Genomic DNA, 21,526 nt, shown 5'->3' with positions numbered 1-21,526 from the left:
CTGTATTTGGGGATTTTCTCCCATTCTTCTCTGCAGATCCTCTCAAACTCTGTAAGGTTGGATGGGGAGCGTTGCTGCACAGCTATTTGCCGGACTCTCCAGAGATGTTTTATCGGGTTCAAGTCTGGGCTCTGGCTGGGCCACTCAATGACATTCAGAGAATTGTCCCGAAGCCACTCCTGCGTTGTCCTGACTAGTCTCCCAGTCCCTGGTCTGAAAAACATCCCCACAGCATGATGCTTCTATCACCATGCTTCACCGTAGGGATGGTGCCAGGTTTCCTCCAGACGTGACGCTTGGCATTCAGGCCAAAGAGTTCAATCTTGGTTTCATCAGATCAGAGAATCTTGTTTTCTTATAGTCAGAGTTCTTTAGGTGCCTTTTGGCAAACTCCAAGCGGGCTGTCATGTGCCTTTTACTGAGGAGTGGCTTCCGTTTGGCCACTCTACCCTAAAGGCCTGATTGGTGAAGTGCTGCAGAGATGATTGGGTTTCTGGAAGGTTCTCCCATATGCACAGAGGAACTCTGGAGCTCTATCAGAGTGACCATCGGGTTCTTGGTCACCTCCCTGACCAAGGCCCTTCTCCTCCGATTGCTCAGTTTGGCCAGGCGATCAGCTCTAGGAAGAGTATTGGTAGTTCGAAACTTCTACCATTTAAGAATGTTCGAGCCCACTGTGTTCTTGGGGACCTTCAATGCTTTTCAAATCATGTCCAATCACTTGAATTTACCACAGGTGGACTCCAATCATGTTTTAGAAACATCTCAAGGATGATCAATGTAAACAGGATGCACCTGAGCTTAAATTCGAGTCTCATAGCAAAGGGTCTGAATACTTACAGTACCAGTCAAAAGTCTGGACACACCGTCTCATTCAAGGGTTTTTCTTTATTTTTACTCTGTTCTACATTGTAGAATAATAGTGAATACATCAAAACCATGAAATAACACATATGGAATCAGGTAGTAAGCAAAGTGTTAGACAAATCAAATTATAGATTCTTCAAAGTAGCCACCCTTTGCCTTGATGACAGCTTTGCACACTCTTGGCATTCTCTCAACCAGCTTCATGAGGAATGCTTTTCCAACAGTCTTGAAGGAGTTCCCACATGCTGAGCACTTGTTTGCTGCTTTTCCTTCACTCTGCAGTCCAACTTGTCCCAAACCATCTTAATTGGGTTGAGGTCGGGTGATTGTGGAGGCCAGGTCATCTGATGCAGCACTCCATCACTCTCCTTCTTGGTCAAATAGCCCTTACACAGCCTGAAGGTGTGTTTGGGGTCATTGTTCTGTTGAAAAACAAATGATAGTCCCACTTTCATTTGGTACTGTCCATACATAGCTCGTTTTGGTCACAGGTCAAGGAATGGCTGAAGAATTTAATAATTTACCTGGAGCTAACGCTGTAGATAGCAATACTGGGGGATTTGAAAAGTCATAGTCATTCGAACAATAATATAAAAATACTTTTAGCAAAAAATGTTATCTTTAATTTACAATCTGTAGAAGCTATGAGAATACAAAGGTTCAGAACTTTTGTGAAGCATCACAGCACAGTTGAAAAATGTATGGCAAATGGAAATCCACTTTGGATGGTGTTAAGAGATAGTGGGAGGGGTTGAATGGAGCTGAAGGGTGGGACTAATAACAACAAGATAATACATTTAAAATATACTGTGTCTGTAAAATGTGTATATAGGTTCAGAACTTTTGTGAAATAGCACAGTTAAAAATATATAGCAAATAGAAATCCAACTGAATGGACATCAGAAATAGAGGAAGGCCAGGACTAAAAACAAACAACAAAATATAACTATTGTAAAATAGATTGTGTCTGTGTCTGTAAAATATATATAGTATGTATAAGCTGGAAGTAGAAGCCTAAGTGTTGTTATCTAGTAGTTTACTCCAATTAGGGGAGTAAGGTTTCAGGGAAATAATAAAGTAAAATAAAATTTAAAAATATATGTATGTGTATTTGTCTGAATGTGTATATGTATGTATATTTGTATATATATGTGGGTATGTATGTATATAAATATATATATTTACCCCAAAAATATATGGGCGATTGGAAATTATGCAGACAATTACATTAATGTTGTTCCAGTCACTGATGTGATCTTCCTGTCTGGGTTGGCGCCCCCTCTTGGGTTGTGCCGTGGCAGAGATCTTTGTGGGCTATACTCGGCCTTGTCTCAGGATGGTAAGTTGGTGGTTGAAGATATCCCTCTAGTGGTGTGGGGGCTGTGCTTTGGCAAAGTGGGTGGGGTTATATCTTGCCTGTTTGGCCCTGTCCGGGGTTATCGTCGGACGGGGCCATCTGGTGTTCTGTGTGAATTTAAGTACGCTCTCTCTAATTCTCTTTCTTTCTTTCTTTCTTTCTTTCTTTCTCTCGGAGAACCTGAGCCCTAGGACCATGCCTCAGGACTACCTGGCCTGATGACTCCTTGCTGTCCCCAGTCCACCTGGCTGCTCCAGTTTCAACTGTTCTGCCTGCAGCTATGGAACCCTGACCTGTTCACCGGACGTGCTACCTGTCCCAGACCTGCTGTTTTCAACTCTCTAGAGACACCAGGAGCGGTAGAGATACTCTCAATGATCGGCTATAAAAAAGTCAATTGACATTTACTCCTGAGGTGCTGACCTGTTGCAGCCTCGACAACCACTGTGATTATTATTATTTGACCATGCTGGTCATCTATGAACATTTGAAAATCTTGGCCATGTTCTGTTTATAATCTCCCCCCGGCACAGCCAGAAGAGGACTGGCCACCCCTCATAGCCTGGTTCCTCTCTAGGTTTCTTCCTAGGTTCTGGCCTTTCTAGGGAGTTTTTCCTAGCCACCGTGCTTCTACACCTGCATTGCTTGCTGTTTGGGGTTTTAGGCTGGGTTTCTGTACAGTACTTTGTGACTAAGCATGATGAAAGAAAGGCTTTATAAATATATTTGACTAATTGATTGATTGATTGATGAAAGCTACAAGCAGACCACCATAGTCCCTGTGCCCAAGAACACTAAGGTAACCTGCCTAATTGACTACAGACCCGTAGCACTCACGTCCGTAGCCATGAAGTGCTTTGAAAGGCTGGTAGTGGCTCACATTAACACCATTATCCCAGAAACCCAAGACCCACTCCAATTTGCAAACCGCTCAAACAGATCCACAGATGATTCAATCTCTATTGCACTCCACACTGCCCTTTCCCACCTGGACAAAAGGAACACCTATGTGAGAACGCTATTCATTGACTACAGCTCAGTATTCAACACCATAGTACCCTCAGACCTCATCATTAAGCTAAGGACCCTGGGACTAAACACCTCCCTCTGCAACTGGATCCTGAACTTCCTGACGGGCCGCCCCCAGGTGGTGGGTAGGTAGCAACACATCTGCCACGCTGATCCTCAACACTGGAGCCCCTCAGGGGTGTGTGCTCAGTCCCCTCCTGCCCTTCCTGTTCACCCACGACTGCATGGCCAGGCACGACTCCAACACCATCCATAAGTTTGCTGATGACACAACAGTGGTAGGCCTGATCACCGACAACAACGAGACAGACTAAAGGGAGGAGGTCAGAGACCTGGCCGGGTGGTGCCAGAATAACAACCTATCCCTCAACGTAATCAAGACAAAGGAGAGGATTGTGGACTACAGGAAAAGGAGGACCGAGCACGTCCCCATTCTCATCGACGGGGCTGTAGTCGAGCAGGTTGAGAGCTTCAAGTTCCTTGGTGTCCACATCACCAACAAACTAGAATGGTCCAAAAACACCAAGACAGTCGTGAAGAGGGAACGACAAAACCTATTACCCCTCAGGAGACTGAAAAGATTTGGCATGGGTCCTCAGATCCTCAAAAGGTTCTACAGCTGCAAAATCGAGAGCATCCTGACTGGTTACATCACTGCCTGGTGCGGCAACTGCTCGGCCTCCGACCGCAAGGAACTGCAGAGTGTAGTGTGTACTGCCCAGTACATCACTGTGGCTAAGCTGCCTGCCATCCAGGACCTCTACATCAGGCGGTGTCAGAGAAAGACCCTACAAATTGTCAAAGACCCCAGTCACCCCAGTCATAGACTGTTCTCTCTGCTACCGCATGGCAAGCAGTACCAGAGCGCCAAGTCTAGGACCAAAAGGCTTCTCAACAGCTTTTACCCCCAAGCCATAAGACTTCTCTTTTACGCTGCTGCTAGTCTCTGTTTATCATCTATGTTAAGTCACTTTAACTATACCTACATGTACATATTACCTCAATTAGCCCAACTAAGCGGTGCCCAATTGACTCTGTACCGGTACCACCTGTATATAGCCTCGCTACTGTTATTTTCACTGTCATTTTACATTTTTTTTTTTATTTCTTTACTTATCTATTGTTTACCTAATACCTATTCTTTTACTTAAAAAGTGCACTGTTGGTTAGGGCTTGTAAGTAAGCATTTCACTGTAAGGTCTACACTTGTTGTATTCGGCACAAGAGACAAATAAACTTTAATTTGGTTTGATATGCCCTCTTTAAAAATAAAAAGCACAAACCAGATGGGATGGCGTATCACCGCAGAATGCTGTGGTAGCCATGCTGGTTAAGTGTGCCTTGAATTCTAAATAAATCACTGACAGTGTCACCAGCAAAGCACTATCCCACCTCCTCCTCCGTACTTCACAGTGGGAACCACACATGCAAAGATCCTCCGTTCACACACTCTACGTCTCACAAAGACACGGTTGGAACAAAAAATCTCAAATTTGGACTCCTCAGACCAAAGGACAGATTTCCACCGGTCTAATGTCTATTGCTTGTGTTTTATGGCCCAAGCAAGTCTCTTCTTCTTATTGGTATCCTTTAGTCGTGGTTTCTTTGCAGCAATTCGACCATGAAGGCCTGATTCACACAGTCTCCTCTGAACAGTTGATGTTGAGATGTGTCTGTTACTTGAACTCTGTGAAGCGTTTATTTGGGCTGCAATTTCTGAGGCTGGTAACTCTAATGAACTTATTGTCTGCAGCAGAGGTAACTCTGGGTCTTCCTTTCCTATGGCGGTGCTCATGAGAGCCAGTTTCATCATAGCACTTGATGATTTTTGCGACTGCACTTGAAGAAACTTTCAAAGTTCTTGAAATTTTCAGTATTGACTGACCTTCATGACCTTAAAGTAATGACGGACTGTCATTTCTCTTTGCTTATTTATGCTGTTCTTGCCATAATATTGACTTGGTCTTTTTACCAAATAGGCTGTCTTCTGTATACCGCCCTGACCTTGTCACAACAGAACTGATTGGCTCAAACACATTAAGAAGGAAAGGAATTCAACAAATTAACTTTTAGGAAGGCACACCCGTTAATTGAAATGCATTCCAGGTGACTACCTCATGAAGCTGGTTGAGAGAATGCCAAAGAGTGGGCAAAGCTGTCATCAAGGCAAAGCGTGGCTACTTTGAAGAATCTCAAATATAAAATATAATTTGATTTGTTAAACACTTTTTTGGTTACTACATGATTCCATAAGTGTTATTTCATAGTTTTGATGTCTTCACTATTATTCTACAATGTAGGAAATAGTAAAAATAAAGAAAACATTCACAAAAATGTCTACAAACCTGCTTTCGCGTATTGTGTGTAGATTTATGAGGAAATGTTTTTATTTAATCCATTTTAGAATAAGGCTGTAACATAACAAAATGTGGAAAAAGTCAAGGGTCTGAATGCTTTCCGAATACACTGTATATATTATTTCACATTGATATTGAAAAACCCCTCTTCCTCTGCTGCTGCTTCAGTTGAGGCAACTTCCTCTTCTCTTAGAGCTCTGTGTGACTGAGTGGCGGTTGAACACAGTCACAGAGCACATTTTCAAAACAAGAACGAATACTGCTGGATGACAGAACATCACACTAACAACACACACTGAAGAAAACCACTTGCAGTGGTGTCTGCTCAACAAAATAATACAGACACTGACTTGGCGACACATGACTGAGGACCTGGCTGGAGTCAAGACAGAGGGATAATTTGTAAGAGGCGTGCTGACTCCTATGCAACCATGCTGAAATCTTTCAACCTCTTGAAGCAGCTTGGCTCTGTGGGGAAGTAAGTACTTTCATGTGCCATTTTGGACTTTTTGTTTTGTTGGGGGGTATACATTTGTGAAAATACAATAGCCTATTCAGTTCTAATACAATAGTTATTTTCAAAGAACTTGGAACTAACTGCATAGAATGGAGAATAAATGGTGAGATACTGTACTTCTAACCAATGCTATCAAGTTTTGTGACAATCTAAACTCTAAAGTCTGATTCTACATTCTAATCTTAGTTATTTTCATCATGAGCATCTGTGGGTGAAAGGAGAACCTTTAGACAAGCTTTTGGTGAGTGGGGAGCCTGTTTGGTAGAGTCCACAGGAGGTTGGTGGCACCTTAATTGGGGAGGATGAGCTCCTGGTAATGGCTGGAGCAGAATCAGGGGAATGGTGTCAAATACATCAAACACATGGATGCCATTCCATTTGCTCCGTTCCGGCCATTATTATGAGCTGTCCTCTCCTCAGCAGCTTCCTGTGGTAGAGTCATCTGACTTCTGCAAAGGACAGAGTATCTTTGGTGTCTGAGGACAACCACAGAGTTAATGATCATCATGCCACTGTTGGTATGAATGTAGGAGGAAGAGTGAAGCAGACAGGGTTGCATGGTGTAGTGCAAATAGTGGATGACTGTAATGTTTCATCTTAATGAGTGAGAGAACAGTCATAACAATGAATAATTATTTTGAATGGTGTCACGGCGAGATTACGTGCATCATGTCTTACTTTGTGTGTGGCCTGTGACACAATGACACAGCAGAGCCATATATTTAAGAGAGTTCGGCCAACTTTTCGAATTTAGAATATTCTTCTAATTCTAGACATTCAGTTACATAGCATTGTTTAAATATTTGCCATGTCATGTTAATGGGGAGCTAACATGGCTGCCATAGAATGTTGAATTGTCATGTACAATAAATACATTAGCCAGAGAACGACTGGCCACACCTCAGAGCCTGGTCCTCTAGGTTTCTTCCTAGGTTCCTGCCTTTCTAGGGAGTTTTTCCTAGCCAACGTGCCTCTACATCTGCACTGCTTGCTCTCTGGAGTTTTAGGCTCGGTTTCTGTATATGCACTTTGTGACAACTGCTGTTGTAAAATTTGATTATCAATTTGATTGATAATGCAGTAACTACATTGGCCCAACTCTCTAAATACATGACTCTGGGGGGTTAAATTGTTAACTTGAGGGCACATCCCCGCCCACAAAATTCATATCTACCTCAATTACATCGTACCCCTGCACATCGACTCGGTACTGGTACCCTGTGTATATAGCCAAGTTATCGTTAATCATTGTGTATTTATTCCTCATGTTATTATTTTTCTCTCTTGTTGGGAGGGGCCTGTAAGTAAGCATTTCACTGTTAGTCTACACCTGTTGTTTATGAAACTTGTGACAAATACAATTTTATTTGAGATTCCCCTATACCTTAAAGCGTTAACTGTGCCCCTGAATGTCATTTGATCCAGTAATGTCCCATGTACAAAAGCCAATCTGTACATGTGTATGTACGTGAATTATGCTTCAGATCAGCAAAAATGTGTAATTGGACACCCACGTCGGGTTGTTGATACCCACGCTACCCTGGCTGATAGCTGAGCGTGTCTGCAGCAGGTTGCAACAGACCATGGAAGTTGTGTGTTTGCAGGCCTCCATGCCACTGACGTGTTTCAGGCTATTAATAATCCCTGGTAACTAACAGGGCGGCTGCACCAGAACAGAGCTCTAACCACAGTAAAGGAGCCCCTACCTACACTATTCTCACTTTGTTCAGAATACAGATGCTGCTGAAACTTCATTGCCATTCTTTCATTCTCTCTCTCTCTCTCTCTCTCTCTCTCTCTCTCTCTCTCTCTCTCTCTCTTTCTCGCTGTCTCTTTCTCTTTCTCTCTCTCTCCCTCTCTGTTTCTCTCACTCTTTATCTCTCTCTCTCTGCCTGTCACTCACTCACTCTCTCTCTCATCCCCACCTGTAAGTCCCCTATAACAGCCCCCCCCCCCCCCCCCCCCTTCTCTGGCCTGGTTTCAGCCCACAGCAGTAGCCTCCACTCTCTAACTTTAAAGGATAACTCTCAACCCTAATTTCAACATTTGCCCAACCGCTATCCAATTTTTATAAAACGCATTCAAGTGAGAAGTTGTGGGTTGGAGGGAATTCCTCATAAATATTGATTTGGGGGATGAGTAAACATAGCTGCACTTGATCCCAACTTTTTCTCACGAAAGCATACTTACCAGTCCACTGGCACGCTTTTATCATAAAATGATGTGCATTGTGAGCAAATACAGCTCTGGACAGAAAATATAATCTTTCTAATGTAGTATTGTGTTGGTAGGAACAGTGTAATCATCACCTTGAAAATGAATCCAACCCGCGTTGCAGTATTTACGCAGTAGCTCTTTTTCCAATGGTCAAATTAACTCACAGATTGCTCTTGGATATTGTATAAAAACATACAACTACTACCAGGGCAACCTCTCTCACAGGTATGCTTTCACTTATCAGAATTAGAAGTATGTGGGCAAGGGATGAATATTGTAAATAAAGGATTTGAAAACAAAAAATATCTGCCCCGTGTGGGATTAGAACTCACAACCTTAGCAGACTGCACCACCAATCAGTCATAGGAGTTGGGGGGAAAATACACGGAGTCGACATGACCACTATTGTCATCAATTTATTTTTACGACGGATGTGGCTATGAATATAACTGTCCTCATAGGCTATGAATATAAATGTCCTCATAGCCTAAATGTTTTCTTTCTTCGTAAAAGCACAAAGATCTATGTATGAAATGTTAAGCAAAAATGTTGCATTTGGTCATATGCGGAAATGTGCCTTACTGTCTTTTTTTATTTTGTGTAATGTCAGTATTCTAGTCAAAGAAGCATAATGCAAAATATACTGTATTGGCACACTCCACTTACCAAGAACATTGCCAAATAAGACTGCAACACACTGTACCATATATATTGCCTGAAAGCCTTTTTTATTCTTATTAATAGGTCACAGGATGCCACAGATCTTCTCACAGAAGATCTGGTTATGGTGAGTCAAGGCTGATGATAAAGGGGGACAGTGGTGGCTCATTTCACTACGTGAAAAGATTTCTCAGTGAATACATTTGTACCTAGCTCAGTGTGAACATAAGATACGCTCAATATCTGTCATTTTCATTGGTCTAAGGTGGAGCAGCGGGTGGAGCCAGCCAAGAAGGCAGCGCAGGTTATTCACAAGAAGCTGCTGGGCTGTCTGCAGAGTCAACTCGGGCTGGACACAGAGAGAAGAATGGTAAAGTCTACTCTTTCACCTTTCATCCCTGACCCTTGACTTGAAATCACTCTGTTATGATTATCAGTATAAAATTCTCTCGCTCTCTCTCCAGAAAAAACTCCCTCTCATGCTGCTCTCTGTTAGCATGGCTGAGAGCTTTAAAGACTTTGATCCAGACTCTTCTATCAGGTACTTTAAGTAACCAAACCATGTATTCAATCATCCAAATGATCAGTTGAACATTCATCAATTAATCAATTAGTCTATTTCCTCTTTGATAGGAAAGTATTGGAGATGTGTTGCTTCATGGAGAGTCATCTGGCCGCAACACTGTCTGACTTTGAGCTGAAGCTGGAGAAGGAGGTTTTGGAACCTCTCAATAAACTCAGTGAGGTAACAATTGAAGTTTGTGATTATGTAGTATTACATATGAATACTTTTAAAAATATATATTATTATTTTAAAAAGTTTATTGCCCCCCCCCCCCCCCCTTCGGAGGACAACAGCAACTTTGTTTTATATTTTAGTGTTTTACACTTTTTTTGTTACATATACATTTTACACACAGTAATTACACAACAAAGATATTGTTTTTTGATTATACACATTACATTTTGGGCTACTCCCAGCCCGTCCCACCTATCTCTGTAGACATCCTCTTTTGATATCCACGTGCCATGTATTTTTCAACTGTGCGGTGATTTTACATTCATTTTGAACCTTTCTAATCGCATAGTATCCACAGATTGTGAGTTAAAGAGGAACATTTTTCCTAAGAGTATTATTATATTGTTGATTGATTGACTATGGCTTTCCAAATTGCCCAACTGCTATTCATGGGGATCATTTTAAAAGAATGTTGTGATTTTTCAGCCAGAAACAAGCTAGATGGGGACAATACCAGAAACAAGCTAGATGGGGACAATACCAGAAACAAGCTAGATGGGGACAATACCAGAAACAAGCTAGATGGGGACAATACCAGAAACAAGCTAGATGGGGACAATACCAGAAACAAGCTAGATGGGGACAATACCAGAAACAAGCTAGATGGGGACAATACCAGAAACAAGCTAGATGGGGACAATACCAGAAACAAGCTAGATGGGGACAATACCAGAAACAAGCTAGATGGGGACAATACCAGAAACAAGCTAGATGGGGACAATAACAGAATAAATGATCTAAGGGTTCTGTTTTTTCACAGCAAAATCTGCAGAGCTGAGATTGTTGTATGTCCCATATATATAACATTCTTTTGGTGGCAAGAATTTTGTATAATCATTTTAATTGAAAAACTCAATGTTGAATGAAGCGTTGTTTTGTATATCAATTTATACACCATGTGCATGGAATCGGTACATCGAAAATTTCTTCCCAGATATTTTTGCAACATGTATGGCGCAGCTGTCAATATTTTTGTCCTCAAATGAAACGGGTATATTTTTATATACCTTTTTCAGACAATTTTGGTCTTTAATATACAGTATGGCAGACAGACAATTCCCTACCTTCTCCCCCTTCCACTTGACTCATACATTTTTGAGGTAATGCTGCAATCAGTATAACTCGGATTGAGAAAACATTTCCATATATTTTCGATAGCTGCATATGTGACATAACTACACCGTTCCTATTCATAATATCTTTAATAAATATAATACCATTTTTAAAAATCCATAATGTTTTTTTTATCAATCAGTATATTTGAGTTGAACCATAATATTGGATGTAATATTTGTTCTGTATTTTCTGGTAGGTAATATTGGAATTGTAACCAGCTTTGCAGGAGTGATACTTTGAACAAGGTTTCATTTTCAATTAACCAAAAATGAGAAGTTGTAATCTGTATAAAGGCCAAAAGGCCATTTTTAAACAAAGGATGAGCCTTTCTTAGTAATCTACTGGAGCTTTAGTGAAGCTTGTAGTGAGAGATTTAATGACATATAAATACTATCTGTAGGAAGACCTTCCAGAGATTCTCAAAAACAAGAAGCAGTTTGCCAAACTCACAATGGACTGGCACAATGCACGCAACAAGTGGGTCACACATTCTCTGTGTTTGTATTTGACAGACCCTATATGCTCCAAACAGTACACAGTTCATTTATACATATATAATAACTACCTTTAGTCAGTATCTCCATTGTGTCCTTTCTTTTACTTTTTATGGCTTCTGATCATGAATGACTTTGGCCCTTCAGGTCCCAGGCTAGTACAGGACCTCAGGCAAAACAGGATGGGCTGAAAGAGGAGGTGGAGGAGGCCTGGAGGAAACTGGAGAGCATCAAGGTGTTGGATGTTACTGTTTCAGACACTTTGTTGTTTTATGCAGTAGTTTCAGCCTCTAACATACAGTATTAACTTTTTGTGTGGCTGTACATTCTCTGCAGGACCAATACTCTGCAGATCTGTATCACTTTGCCACTAAAGAAGAGGCCTATGCCAACTACTTCATTCGTGTGAGTGTGGCCTACTAATGGTCCTCTCTTTCAAGCTGTACTTCCGTTAATTATCATGTGCTATTAGCTATTAGGAATTATAATTGATAAGTGTCTGGGTTGTGCTCTCTCCTTAGCTGCTGGAACTACAAGCAGAACATCATAAGAATTCCCATGATTTCCTCGAACGAAACATCAGTGAGCTGAAAGACAACCACAGTCAAACAGGTGAATAGGGTGTATGTATGTATGTGTATTTGCAATTACAATACCCAGGCCATACTTAGTGTACATGGGTAAACCCCCTATCCAATGTGTAGCACCCACTTGCCTAGGATTTGTCCAGTGTGTCACCAGTATGTGTTAACACAGACTCCCAGGAAAATAACTATAAGGGGAAGGTATACGGGGAGCCCCTGCTGACTCATCTGTACAACAGCGGCAGGGAGATCGCTGTTCCCATCCAGGAGTGTGTTCACATGCTGCTGCACACCGGCATGAGAGAGGAGGTGAGGACTGGGATTATTAATCTACTACATGGTATACATGTGAATGGGATATTATGAATTAACTGAGCAGGTGAAAGGACTCTGTAGCCAGTCTACGATCATGTTTGCCCTCTTGGATAAAATCTGTCTATCTCTCTCTCCCTTCATCTCTCTCCCAGGGTTTGTTTCGTCTGGCAGCAGCAGCCTCGGTAGTGAAGAGACTGAAGAGCAGTCTGGATGGAGGGGTCGTGAACCACAGTGAATTCACTGACCCTCATGCAGTCGCAGGTCAGAGAGACCGTCCCTGTTGACAGTACCCCTTATTCAAGGTTTTCAGGTTTCAAATGTCTTTACTTGACAGTTAACCAAAACATAGGCACTAAGCAGCATTTTCTCTTTTATCCATGTAGGGGCTTTGAAAAGCTACCTGAGAGAGCTGCCTGAACCACTCATGACCTTTGAACTCTACAATGATTGGTTTCAAGCAGCAGGGTAAGGTCTACATCTTAAAAGCATACAATACATAGTGTCTTTACATGATTTCGCTCCCCTCTAATTTCTGCTCTACAAATGTCTCTCTGCTCCCCTCTTTATTTAGGGAGAAAGAATTGACAGACAAACTTGAGCAGTTTAAAATTGTGCTGAAGAAGTTACCATCAGAAAACTACAACAACCTCCGGTATGTCCATATCTCTGTAACCCATAGCTCTCTCGGATCTTGACCGATTCCTGTGTGAAGTTGTAAAAACTCAAGAAAGATGCAGGGTGTATGATTGTGAATATCTCCCTAGCCATATTACAACTATGTGTTGTGATAATTGCGTTGCTTGCTCTATGACCTGCTAGTTCATATGCCTTGGCACCGTGATATATAGGCCTAAGGTCGAGACAATAAGAAGACACAGTGGCAGAACTAATTCAACCACACATTTGTTTCATTACAAAACCCGGAGAGCAACATCTGTCCGGTGAAGTCCACAAAACATATTGCATGTAACAACAATTACATGACCTACAGCATGGTCAAGCAAGTTAATGTTTCTGACATTTTCGGACCACTAAACAACTATTAATTTAGAACCACGGAGAGTTGTCGAAAAGAAATCAGGAGCTGCCTTCACTATTCCAGCACAATTTCAACTTCAACATTTCAGCATCATCTAATAACCTAAGCCAAAAATGCCCCAAATTATTTAGTCTAACCAATGTAAGCTAAATATGATGTGGCTGTCCATGGTACTGATTTCTCTGTGTGTGTGTGTGTGTGTGTGTGTGTGTGTGTGTGTGTGTGTGTGTGTGTGTGTGTGTGTGTGTGTGTGTGTGTGTGTGTGTGTGTGTGTGTGTGTGTGTGTGTGTGTGCAAGTAGAAAATATGTTGACTCACCCTACTTGTATAGAAACGCCAATGCAGTCCTCATGTTGTCTAAATGGTCTATGACTCTGTCAATTAGTACACGCTTTTAGTTTTGTTGTCCTAGGCTACCTGGCAAAACATTTTGCCCGCTAGCCTAACTTCCTTTAATGGGCAATGATGCGCCAGGCAAGCCAGTTAACATTAGCCTACTACATCTAGCTACATGTTGAACTTCCATCCTCTCAGGCCAGGGGCACAATGCATGAATGTATGGTTGGATCCGAATTGCCGTTATAATCATTGGCCAGTACGGAGAATTAAGTAAAACCACAAGTCCAAATCCCTATCTCCATCCATGGCTAATTTAGGCATGGGACAATTTTAGCTTGCTAGCCACCAGAGGACAATGACACAGCGAGATGCAACAATTAACGTTTTTTTTTGTCAATGACGTTTGCCTTCTGATGCAATGTGGTTGGTCTGAAGCCAAATCCAAACTGGCTTCCCTTGACACTTTTTTTGGTGTGCCAGGACCATTCACAACTGAGTTCACTCAGTTTAGCTCAACGCTGGTTGGCCATTATTTTATATTTTTTTATCAAGGAAGGCCAAATGCTCGCTGGCTTCCCTTGCATTCAATGCTCTGGGCAGCAACAATGTCATACTCTTTTTGACCAGACAGAATCAGAATTGAAGGAAATGTATGTAACACAGAGAGACGAAAGATAAATTCTTTTTTTCTTTTTTTCTTAGTACATCTTTTTGGGAAGCCTGGCTTCCCTTGGCATCCATGATAATAATGGCGTCGGAGGGGATGGCTGCCGTTTTACGGGCTGCTAACCAACTGTGCTATTTTGTTTGTTTTTTCATATTGTTTATAACTAATTTTCTACATAATGTTGCTATTACCGTCTCTTATGACTGAAAAGAGCTTCTGGACATCAGAACAGCGATTTCTTTCTGTAATGAGTCCGACTCGAAATATATCCCTATCATCAGCGTGAAGAAAAGAGAGAAAAACGGGGAGGAGGGCGGGGTGCTTTGTAAGAATTCGCTGACGAGTAGGTAAACCTGTCACGGTCGTGTGTAGAGACGGACCAAGGCGCAGCGGATGTAGAGTTCCACATATTTATTATAAAGTGAAACTTAGCAAACAAAACAATAAACAATAAAATACGAACCGTGACTAACGAGATGCTACGTGCACAAACTCAAAACACAAAATTCAATATCCCACAAACACAGGTGGGAACAAACACTACTTAAATATGATCCCCCAATTAGAGACAACGATTACTTCAGACAGGTCAAGATTCACAAAGCCGCAGGGTCAGACGGATTACCAGGACGTGTACTCATAGCATGCGCTAACCAATTGGCAAGTGTCTTCACTGACATTTTCAACCTCTCCCTGACCGAGTCAGTAATACTTACATGTTTCAAACATACCACCATAGTCCCTGTGCCCAAGGAAGCGAAGGTAACCTGTTTACATGATTACCGCTCCGTAGCATTCACGTCAGTAGCCATAAAGTGCTTTGAAAGATTTTGAAAGGCTGGTCATGGCTCAAATCAACACCCTCATGCCAGAAGTGGAGCGGGTCGAGAGTTTCAAGTTCCTTGGTGTCCACATCACCAACGAACTATCATGGTCCAAACACGCCAAGACATTTGTGAAGAGGGCACGACAACACATTTTCCCCCTTAGGAGACTGAAAAGACTTGGCATGGGTCCCCAGAGCCTCAAAAAGTTATACAGCTGCACCATCGAGAGCATCCTGACCGGTTGCATCACCACCTGGTATGGCAACTGCTCGGCATCTGACCGTAAGGTGCTACAGAGGGTAGTGCATACGGCCCAGTACATCAATGGGGCCAAGCTTCCTGACATCCAGGACCTATATACTATGCAGTGTCAGAGGAAGGCCCCAAAAATGGTCAAAGACTCCAGTCACCCAAGTCATAGACTGTTCTCTCTGCTACCGCGCGGCATGCGGAACTGGAGCGCCAAGTCTAGGACCTAAAGGCTCCTTAACAGCTTCTACCCCCAAGCCATAACACTGCTGAACAATTAATCAAATGGAGCCCCCCCCCCCCCCCCCCTCTCTGTTTTTACACTGCTTCTACTCACTGTTTATTATCTATGCATAGTCACTTTACAAATTACCTCGACTAACCTGTACCTCCACACACTGACTCGGTACCGGTACCCCCTGTATATAGCCACATTATTGTTATGTAATTTTCTTGTGATACTTTTTCATTTTGATAAAATGTTTTTACTTTAGTTTATTTAGTAAGTATTTTCTTAACTCTATTTCTTGAACTGCATTGTTGGTTAAGGGATTGTAAGTAAGCATTTCATTCGGCGCATGTGACAAATAAACTTTTATTTGATTTGATGAATACACGCCACTGTATGTGCTTCTCCTTCCCTCCCTCCCCTCTCGCTCTCTCTCTCTCTCTTTCTCCCCCCCCCCCCCCCCTATTAGGTACCTGGTACAGTTCCTGTCGTGTCTGTCAGAGCAGCAGGCGGTCAACAGGATGAGTCCCAGTAACATTGCCATAGTACTGGGTCCCAACCTGCTGTGGCCTCGCATGGAGGGGTGGGTACTACTGACGTACTGACAGAGAGAGGAAACTGAACCACTCTATTAGTCTGTCATAATAGCCCTATGTCTCAATGTTGTTCCTGGTGTCACTTTCTATTGTTACATGATTGTTATTAATCTGATTATGTCTGTTTAGCTATGTCTCTGTGTTTTTTAGTACTTGACTTTAACCTATGTGTCTTTCTTTCTCTCTCTCCCTCTCTTTCTGTCTCACTTTCTCATCTCTCACCCCTCATCCCGCTTCTCTTTCTTCCTTTCAATCTCCCTCTCCCCCGTCCAATTCTGTACCATCATACATTTTTCTCTTCACATCTCTCCATCGACCTCTCTCCCTCTTTTTCAGGGAGGCAGCGCTGTTGGACATGGCATCTGCCTCCTCCGTCCAGGTGGTGGCGGTGGTTGAGCCTCTCATACAACACTCCAGCAGCCTGTTTCCAGAAGGTACAGTACCACATTCAATGTGATGTTTGTGTGTTCGAGTGAGGAGCAGTGGGAGTCTTTTTAGTGATGAGTTAATTTGCATGAAATGTGTGGAAGTTAGCTACTAGATAACTGAGAGGGCTGCTTGAACCCCTTATGACCTTTGGATAGTATTTGTATTAATTCACTTATTTTTGTCTCACTATGTTAGGTAGGTCTATGTATTTTTTATGGAACACGGTTTCTCAAAGTAGGCCTGTGTTGTGTTCCTTTCCAGAGGTGGACTTTGAGATTCCTGAGCTTCCTGGGGTCCCAGATTTGAAAATGTTAGAACCTCAAACTTCAGAGTCTGGGAAAGAGAACCTTGCCAGAATGACCTCCTCCTCTTCATCATGCGCGTCCTCTTCCTCTTCTCATTCTTCTCTCTGTAAAACAATCAGGTACTACAGGCACAGACTGAACAGGATGTATGTTCACTTTCTATTATAACAGAGTGTTATCTAACACCGACCGTCTCCTCCACAGCTCAACATCTCAGGACAGTGGAGGTTTTTTCATCATTAAGTCAGGCTCCATTGGTCGTAGAACCACCACCTGGGGGAACCCTGCCTCAGACCCACCATGCTCAACCTCACTTAACCCTACCCCAGTCCATACCCAGAGCCCGTCCCCTGTCCCAAGCCCGACACTGGTCCAAAACCCATCCTCACTACCCAGCCCCAAACTGGCACCTGGCCCAACCCCGGTTCCCTCCCCACCACCAGTGTCTGTCTGCAGTCCGACCCAGAAGCAGAGCCCTGAATCGGGCTCACTAGAACCCATCCTAGAGGCCCCACCGGACTCCCCCAGAGCTATACTGAAGATCACCTTACCATACAAACGTAGGTGGCCGTCCACGACGGAGTTGTGTTTTCGATTCCCACGGGGGACTAGTATGAAAAAGTATTCAAATGTATGCACTCACTGTAAGTCACTCTGAATATGAGCATCTGCTAAATTACTCAAATGTAAAGCACATAACTCGTGCTAGCTAGCTAACGATATCTAATGCTTAGACAGTAGTGAAGACAATACTTACTTAGACGATACTAAAGTCCCTCAGAGCACTCATGTTGCGTCATAGTCCACCCAGCATGTGACAAACCACTGCCCCACTTTAGTACAAGGAAGCCACGATCCCCGGCAGCAGTGGCTAAAATAACCAACGTCTTCTAATGACAAAACTGTCCTGATACAAAACTGTTGCACTACCACAACCCACAGTTCTAGTTTCAAGTAGATATACAGTGCCTTTGAAAAGTAATCAGACCCCTTGACTTTTTCCACATTTTGTTAGGTTACAGTCCTATTATAAAATTGATTAAATCATTTTTTTTCATCATCAATCTACACACAATACCCCATAATGACAAAGCAAAAACAGGTTTTTAGACATTTTGCAAATGTATAAAAAAAAAAACCTGAAATATCACATTTATATAAGTATTCAGATGCTTTAGTCAGTACTTTGTTGAAGCGCCTTTGGCAGCGATTACAGCCTCAAGTCTTGTTGGGTATGATACTACAAGCTTGGCACACCTGTATTTGGGGAGTTAATCCCATTCTTCTCTGCAGATCCTCTCAAGCTCTGTCTGTTGGATGGGGAGAGTTACTGCACAGCTATTTTCAGGTCTCTCCAGAGATGTTAGATCGGGTTCAAGCCCGGACTCTGGCTGGGCCACTCAAGGACATTGAGAGACTTGTCCCGAAGCCAATCCTGCGTTTTTTGGCTGTGTGCTTAGAGTCGTTGTCCTGTTGGAAGGTGAACCTTCGCCCCAGTCTGAGGTCCTGAGCACTCTGGAGCAGGTTCTTATCAAGGATCTCTCTGTACTTTGCTCCGTTCATCTTTGCCTCGATCCTGACTAGTCTCCCAGTCCTGCCGCTGAAAAACATCCCCACAGCATGATGCCATCACCATGCTTCACCATAGGGATGGTGCCAGCTTTCCTATAGACGTAACGCTTGGCATTCAGGCCAAAGAGTTCAATCTTGGTTTCCAGAGAATCTTGTTTCTTATAGTCTGAGAATCCTTTAGGTGCCAGCAGGTTGTCATGTGCCTGGAGGGGCTCCCGAGTGGCACAGCGGTCTAAGGCACTTCATCTCAGTGTAAGAGGTGTCACTGCAGTCCCTGGTTCAAATCCAGCCTGCATCACATCTGGCCGTGACTGGGAGTCCGTTAGGGCGGTGCACAATTGGCCCAGCGTTGGCTGGGGTAGGCCGTCATTGTAAATAAGAATTTGTTCTTAACTAACTTGCCTAGTAAAATAAAGGTTAACAAAAACATGTGTTGCATTTTACTGAGGAGTGGCTTCTGTCTGCCCACTCCACCATAAAGCCCTGATTGGTGGAGTGCTGCAGAGATGGTTGTCCTTTTGGAAGGTTCTCAACCATCAGGTTCTTGGTCACCTCCCTGACCAAGTCCCTTCTCCTCCGATTGCTCAGTTTGGCCAAGCGGCCAGCTCTAAGAAAAGTCTTGGTGGTTCCAAACTTCTTCCATTTAAGAATGATGGAGGCCACTGTGTTCTCGAGGACCTTCAGAAATGTTTTGGTATCCTTCCCCAGATCTGTGCCTCGACACAATCCTGTCTCAGAGCTCTACGGACAATTCCTTCAACCTCATGGCTTGGTTTTTGCTCTGACATGCACTGACAACTGTGAGACCTTATATAGACAGGTGTGTGCCTTTCCAAATGATTTCCAATCAATTGAATTTACCACAGGTGGACTCCAATCAAGTTGAACAAAAATCTCAAGGATGATTAATGGAAACAGGATGCACCTGAGCTCAATTTCGAGTCTCATAATAAAGAGTCTGAATACTTATGCAAATAAGGTATTTCAGTTTTTTGTTTTTAATATATTTGCAAAAATGTCTACAAACCTGTTTTGTTATTATGGGTATTGTGTGTAGGTTTATGAGGAAATGTTTTTATTTAATCCATTTTAGAATAAGGCTGTAACATAACAAAATGTGCAAAATGTCAAGGGGTCTAAATACTTTCCAAAGGCACTGTAAATACATACCCCAAATACTGTAATATAATAATACACATCTATAGTCCCAAAAAGACGTATTCTAAACGTATCCTCAACACCCCTTTCTCCTTTTTCTCTTTCCACAGCGAGGAAATCTTTCCTTCAACACATGCCGCCCATCCAGAGTAAAGAGCAGGTGGCCGTTACATACTCCAAACCCAGGGTCCCAACACCTCTAGCACCAGCAGAGGCACCCAAAACCCAGCTACAACCTGCACCCAAGCCCCTAGCTCCGGTCCTGAAGAAGACCCTAAGCAAAAAGGGTGCAATTAGGCCCCCCCAAATCCCACCTCCCAAGCCCCCAGTATTGGAAAGAAAACAGGTGACCTCTATAGCGCAGTGAGGGGGTAGAGATACACTATATACTGTATACAAAAGTATGTGGACCCCTTCAAATTAGTGGATTTGGCTATTTCAGCCACCCATTTGTTTATGTGTAACCCTGTGTTGTTGTTTTTGTCGCACTGCTTTGCTTTATCTTGGCCAGGTCGCATTTGTAAATGAGAACTTGTTCTCAACTGGCCTACCTGGTTAAATAAAGGTGAAATAAATAAAATAAAAATACTGACAGGGTGTATAAAATCGAGCCCACAGCCATGCAATCTCCATTGACAAACATTGGCAGTAGAATGGCCTTACTGAAGAGCTCATTGACTTTCAACGTGGCATCAGATTCCACCTTGTCAACAAGTCAGTTCGTCAAATTTCTGCCCTGCTAGAGCTGCCCGGTCAACTGTAAGTGATGTTATTGTGAAGTGGAAACATCTAGGAGCAACAACGGCTCAGCCACGAAGTGGTAGGCCACACAAGCTCACAGAATGTGACCACTGAGTGCTGAAGCGCGTAACGCATCAAAATCGTCTGTCCTTGGTTGCAACACTCACTACAGAGTTACAAACTGCCTCTGGAAGCAACGTCAGCACAATAACTGCTGGTCGGGAGCTTCATGAAATGGGTTTCCATGGCCGAGCAGTCACACACAAGTCTAAGACTACCATGTGCAATGCCAAGTGTCGACTAGAGTGATGTAAAGCTCGCCGCCATTGGACTTTGGAGCAGTGGAAACGCTTTCTCTGGAGTGATGAATCACTCTTCACCATTTGTTAGTCCAACGGACAAATCTGGGTTTGGCGGATGCCAGGAGAATGCTACCTGCCCAAATGCATAGTGCCAACTGTAAAGTTGGGTGGAGGAGGAATAATATGGTTCGGACTATGCCCCTTAGTTCCAGTGAAGGGAAATCTTAATGCTGCTGCATACAATGACATTCTAGATGATTCTGTGCTTCCAACTTTGTGGCAACAGTTTGGGGAAGGTTCTTTCCTGTTTCAGTATGACAATTTCCCCGTGCACAAAGCGAGGTCCATACAGAAATGGTTTGTCGAGATTGGTGTGGAAGAACTTGACTGGCCGGCGCAGAGTCCTGACCTCAACCCCATCGAACACCTTTGGGATGCCTATGCCAGGCCTAATCGCCCAACATCGGTGCCTGACCTCACTAACTTTCTTGTGGCTGAGTGGAAGCAAGTCCCTGCAGCAATGTTACATCTAGTGAAAAGCCTTCCCAGAAGAGTGAAGGCTGTTATAGCAGCAAAGGGGGGACCAACTCCATATTAATGCCCATGATTTTGGAATGAGATGTTTGACGAGCAGGTGTCCACATACTTTTGGTCATGTAGTGTATTATCTAAGCCTGTGTAAAGAAGGGTTCTTACACTTTAGGTACAAATGTTGACTGTAACCTGACATTTGGAGTAACCTGCTTTGTGTTGCATATCAAT

The 21,526-nt window shown here is 43.0% G+C and overlaps 1 protein-coding gene across 1 annotated transcript; it reads left to right on the top strand.

Moving 5' to 3' along the window:
* The first annotated feature begins 5,892 nt into the window (after positions 1–5,892).
* On the top strand, positions 5,893–20,138 carry sh3bp1 (SH3-domain binding protein 1). Its single transcript, XM_038974650.1, is given in 19 exon segments — positions 5,893–6,088; positions 9,089–9,131; positions 9,270–9,374; positions 9,469–9,545; positions 9,638–9,749; positions 11,320–11,396; positions 11,561–11,648; positions 11,750–11,818; positions 11,935–12,025; positions 12,074–12,111; positions 12,199–12,306; positions 12,465–12,573; positions 12,696–12,777; positions 12,884–12,964; positions 16,131–16,244; positions 16,594–16,691; positions 16,948–17,110; positions 17,196–17,551; positions 19,832–20,138. Coding segments are annotated over 19 exon segments (2,115 nt in total). The 5' UTR covers positions 5,893–6,041; the 3' UTR covers positions 20,089–20,138.
* Positions 20,139–21,526: the final 1,388 nt, after the last annotated feature.

This window comes from Salvelinus namaycush, chromosome 35 (assembly GCF_016432855.1).
Source record: "Salvelinus namaycush isolate Seneca chromosome 35, SaNama_1.0, whole genome shotgun sequence".
In the NCBI taxonomy this organism is placed as follows: Eukaryota; Metazoa; Chordata; class Actinopteri; order Salmoniformes; family Salmonidae; genus Salvelinus; species Salvelinus namaycush.
This window is presented reverse-complemented; position numbering and strand designations above follow the sequence as displayed.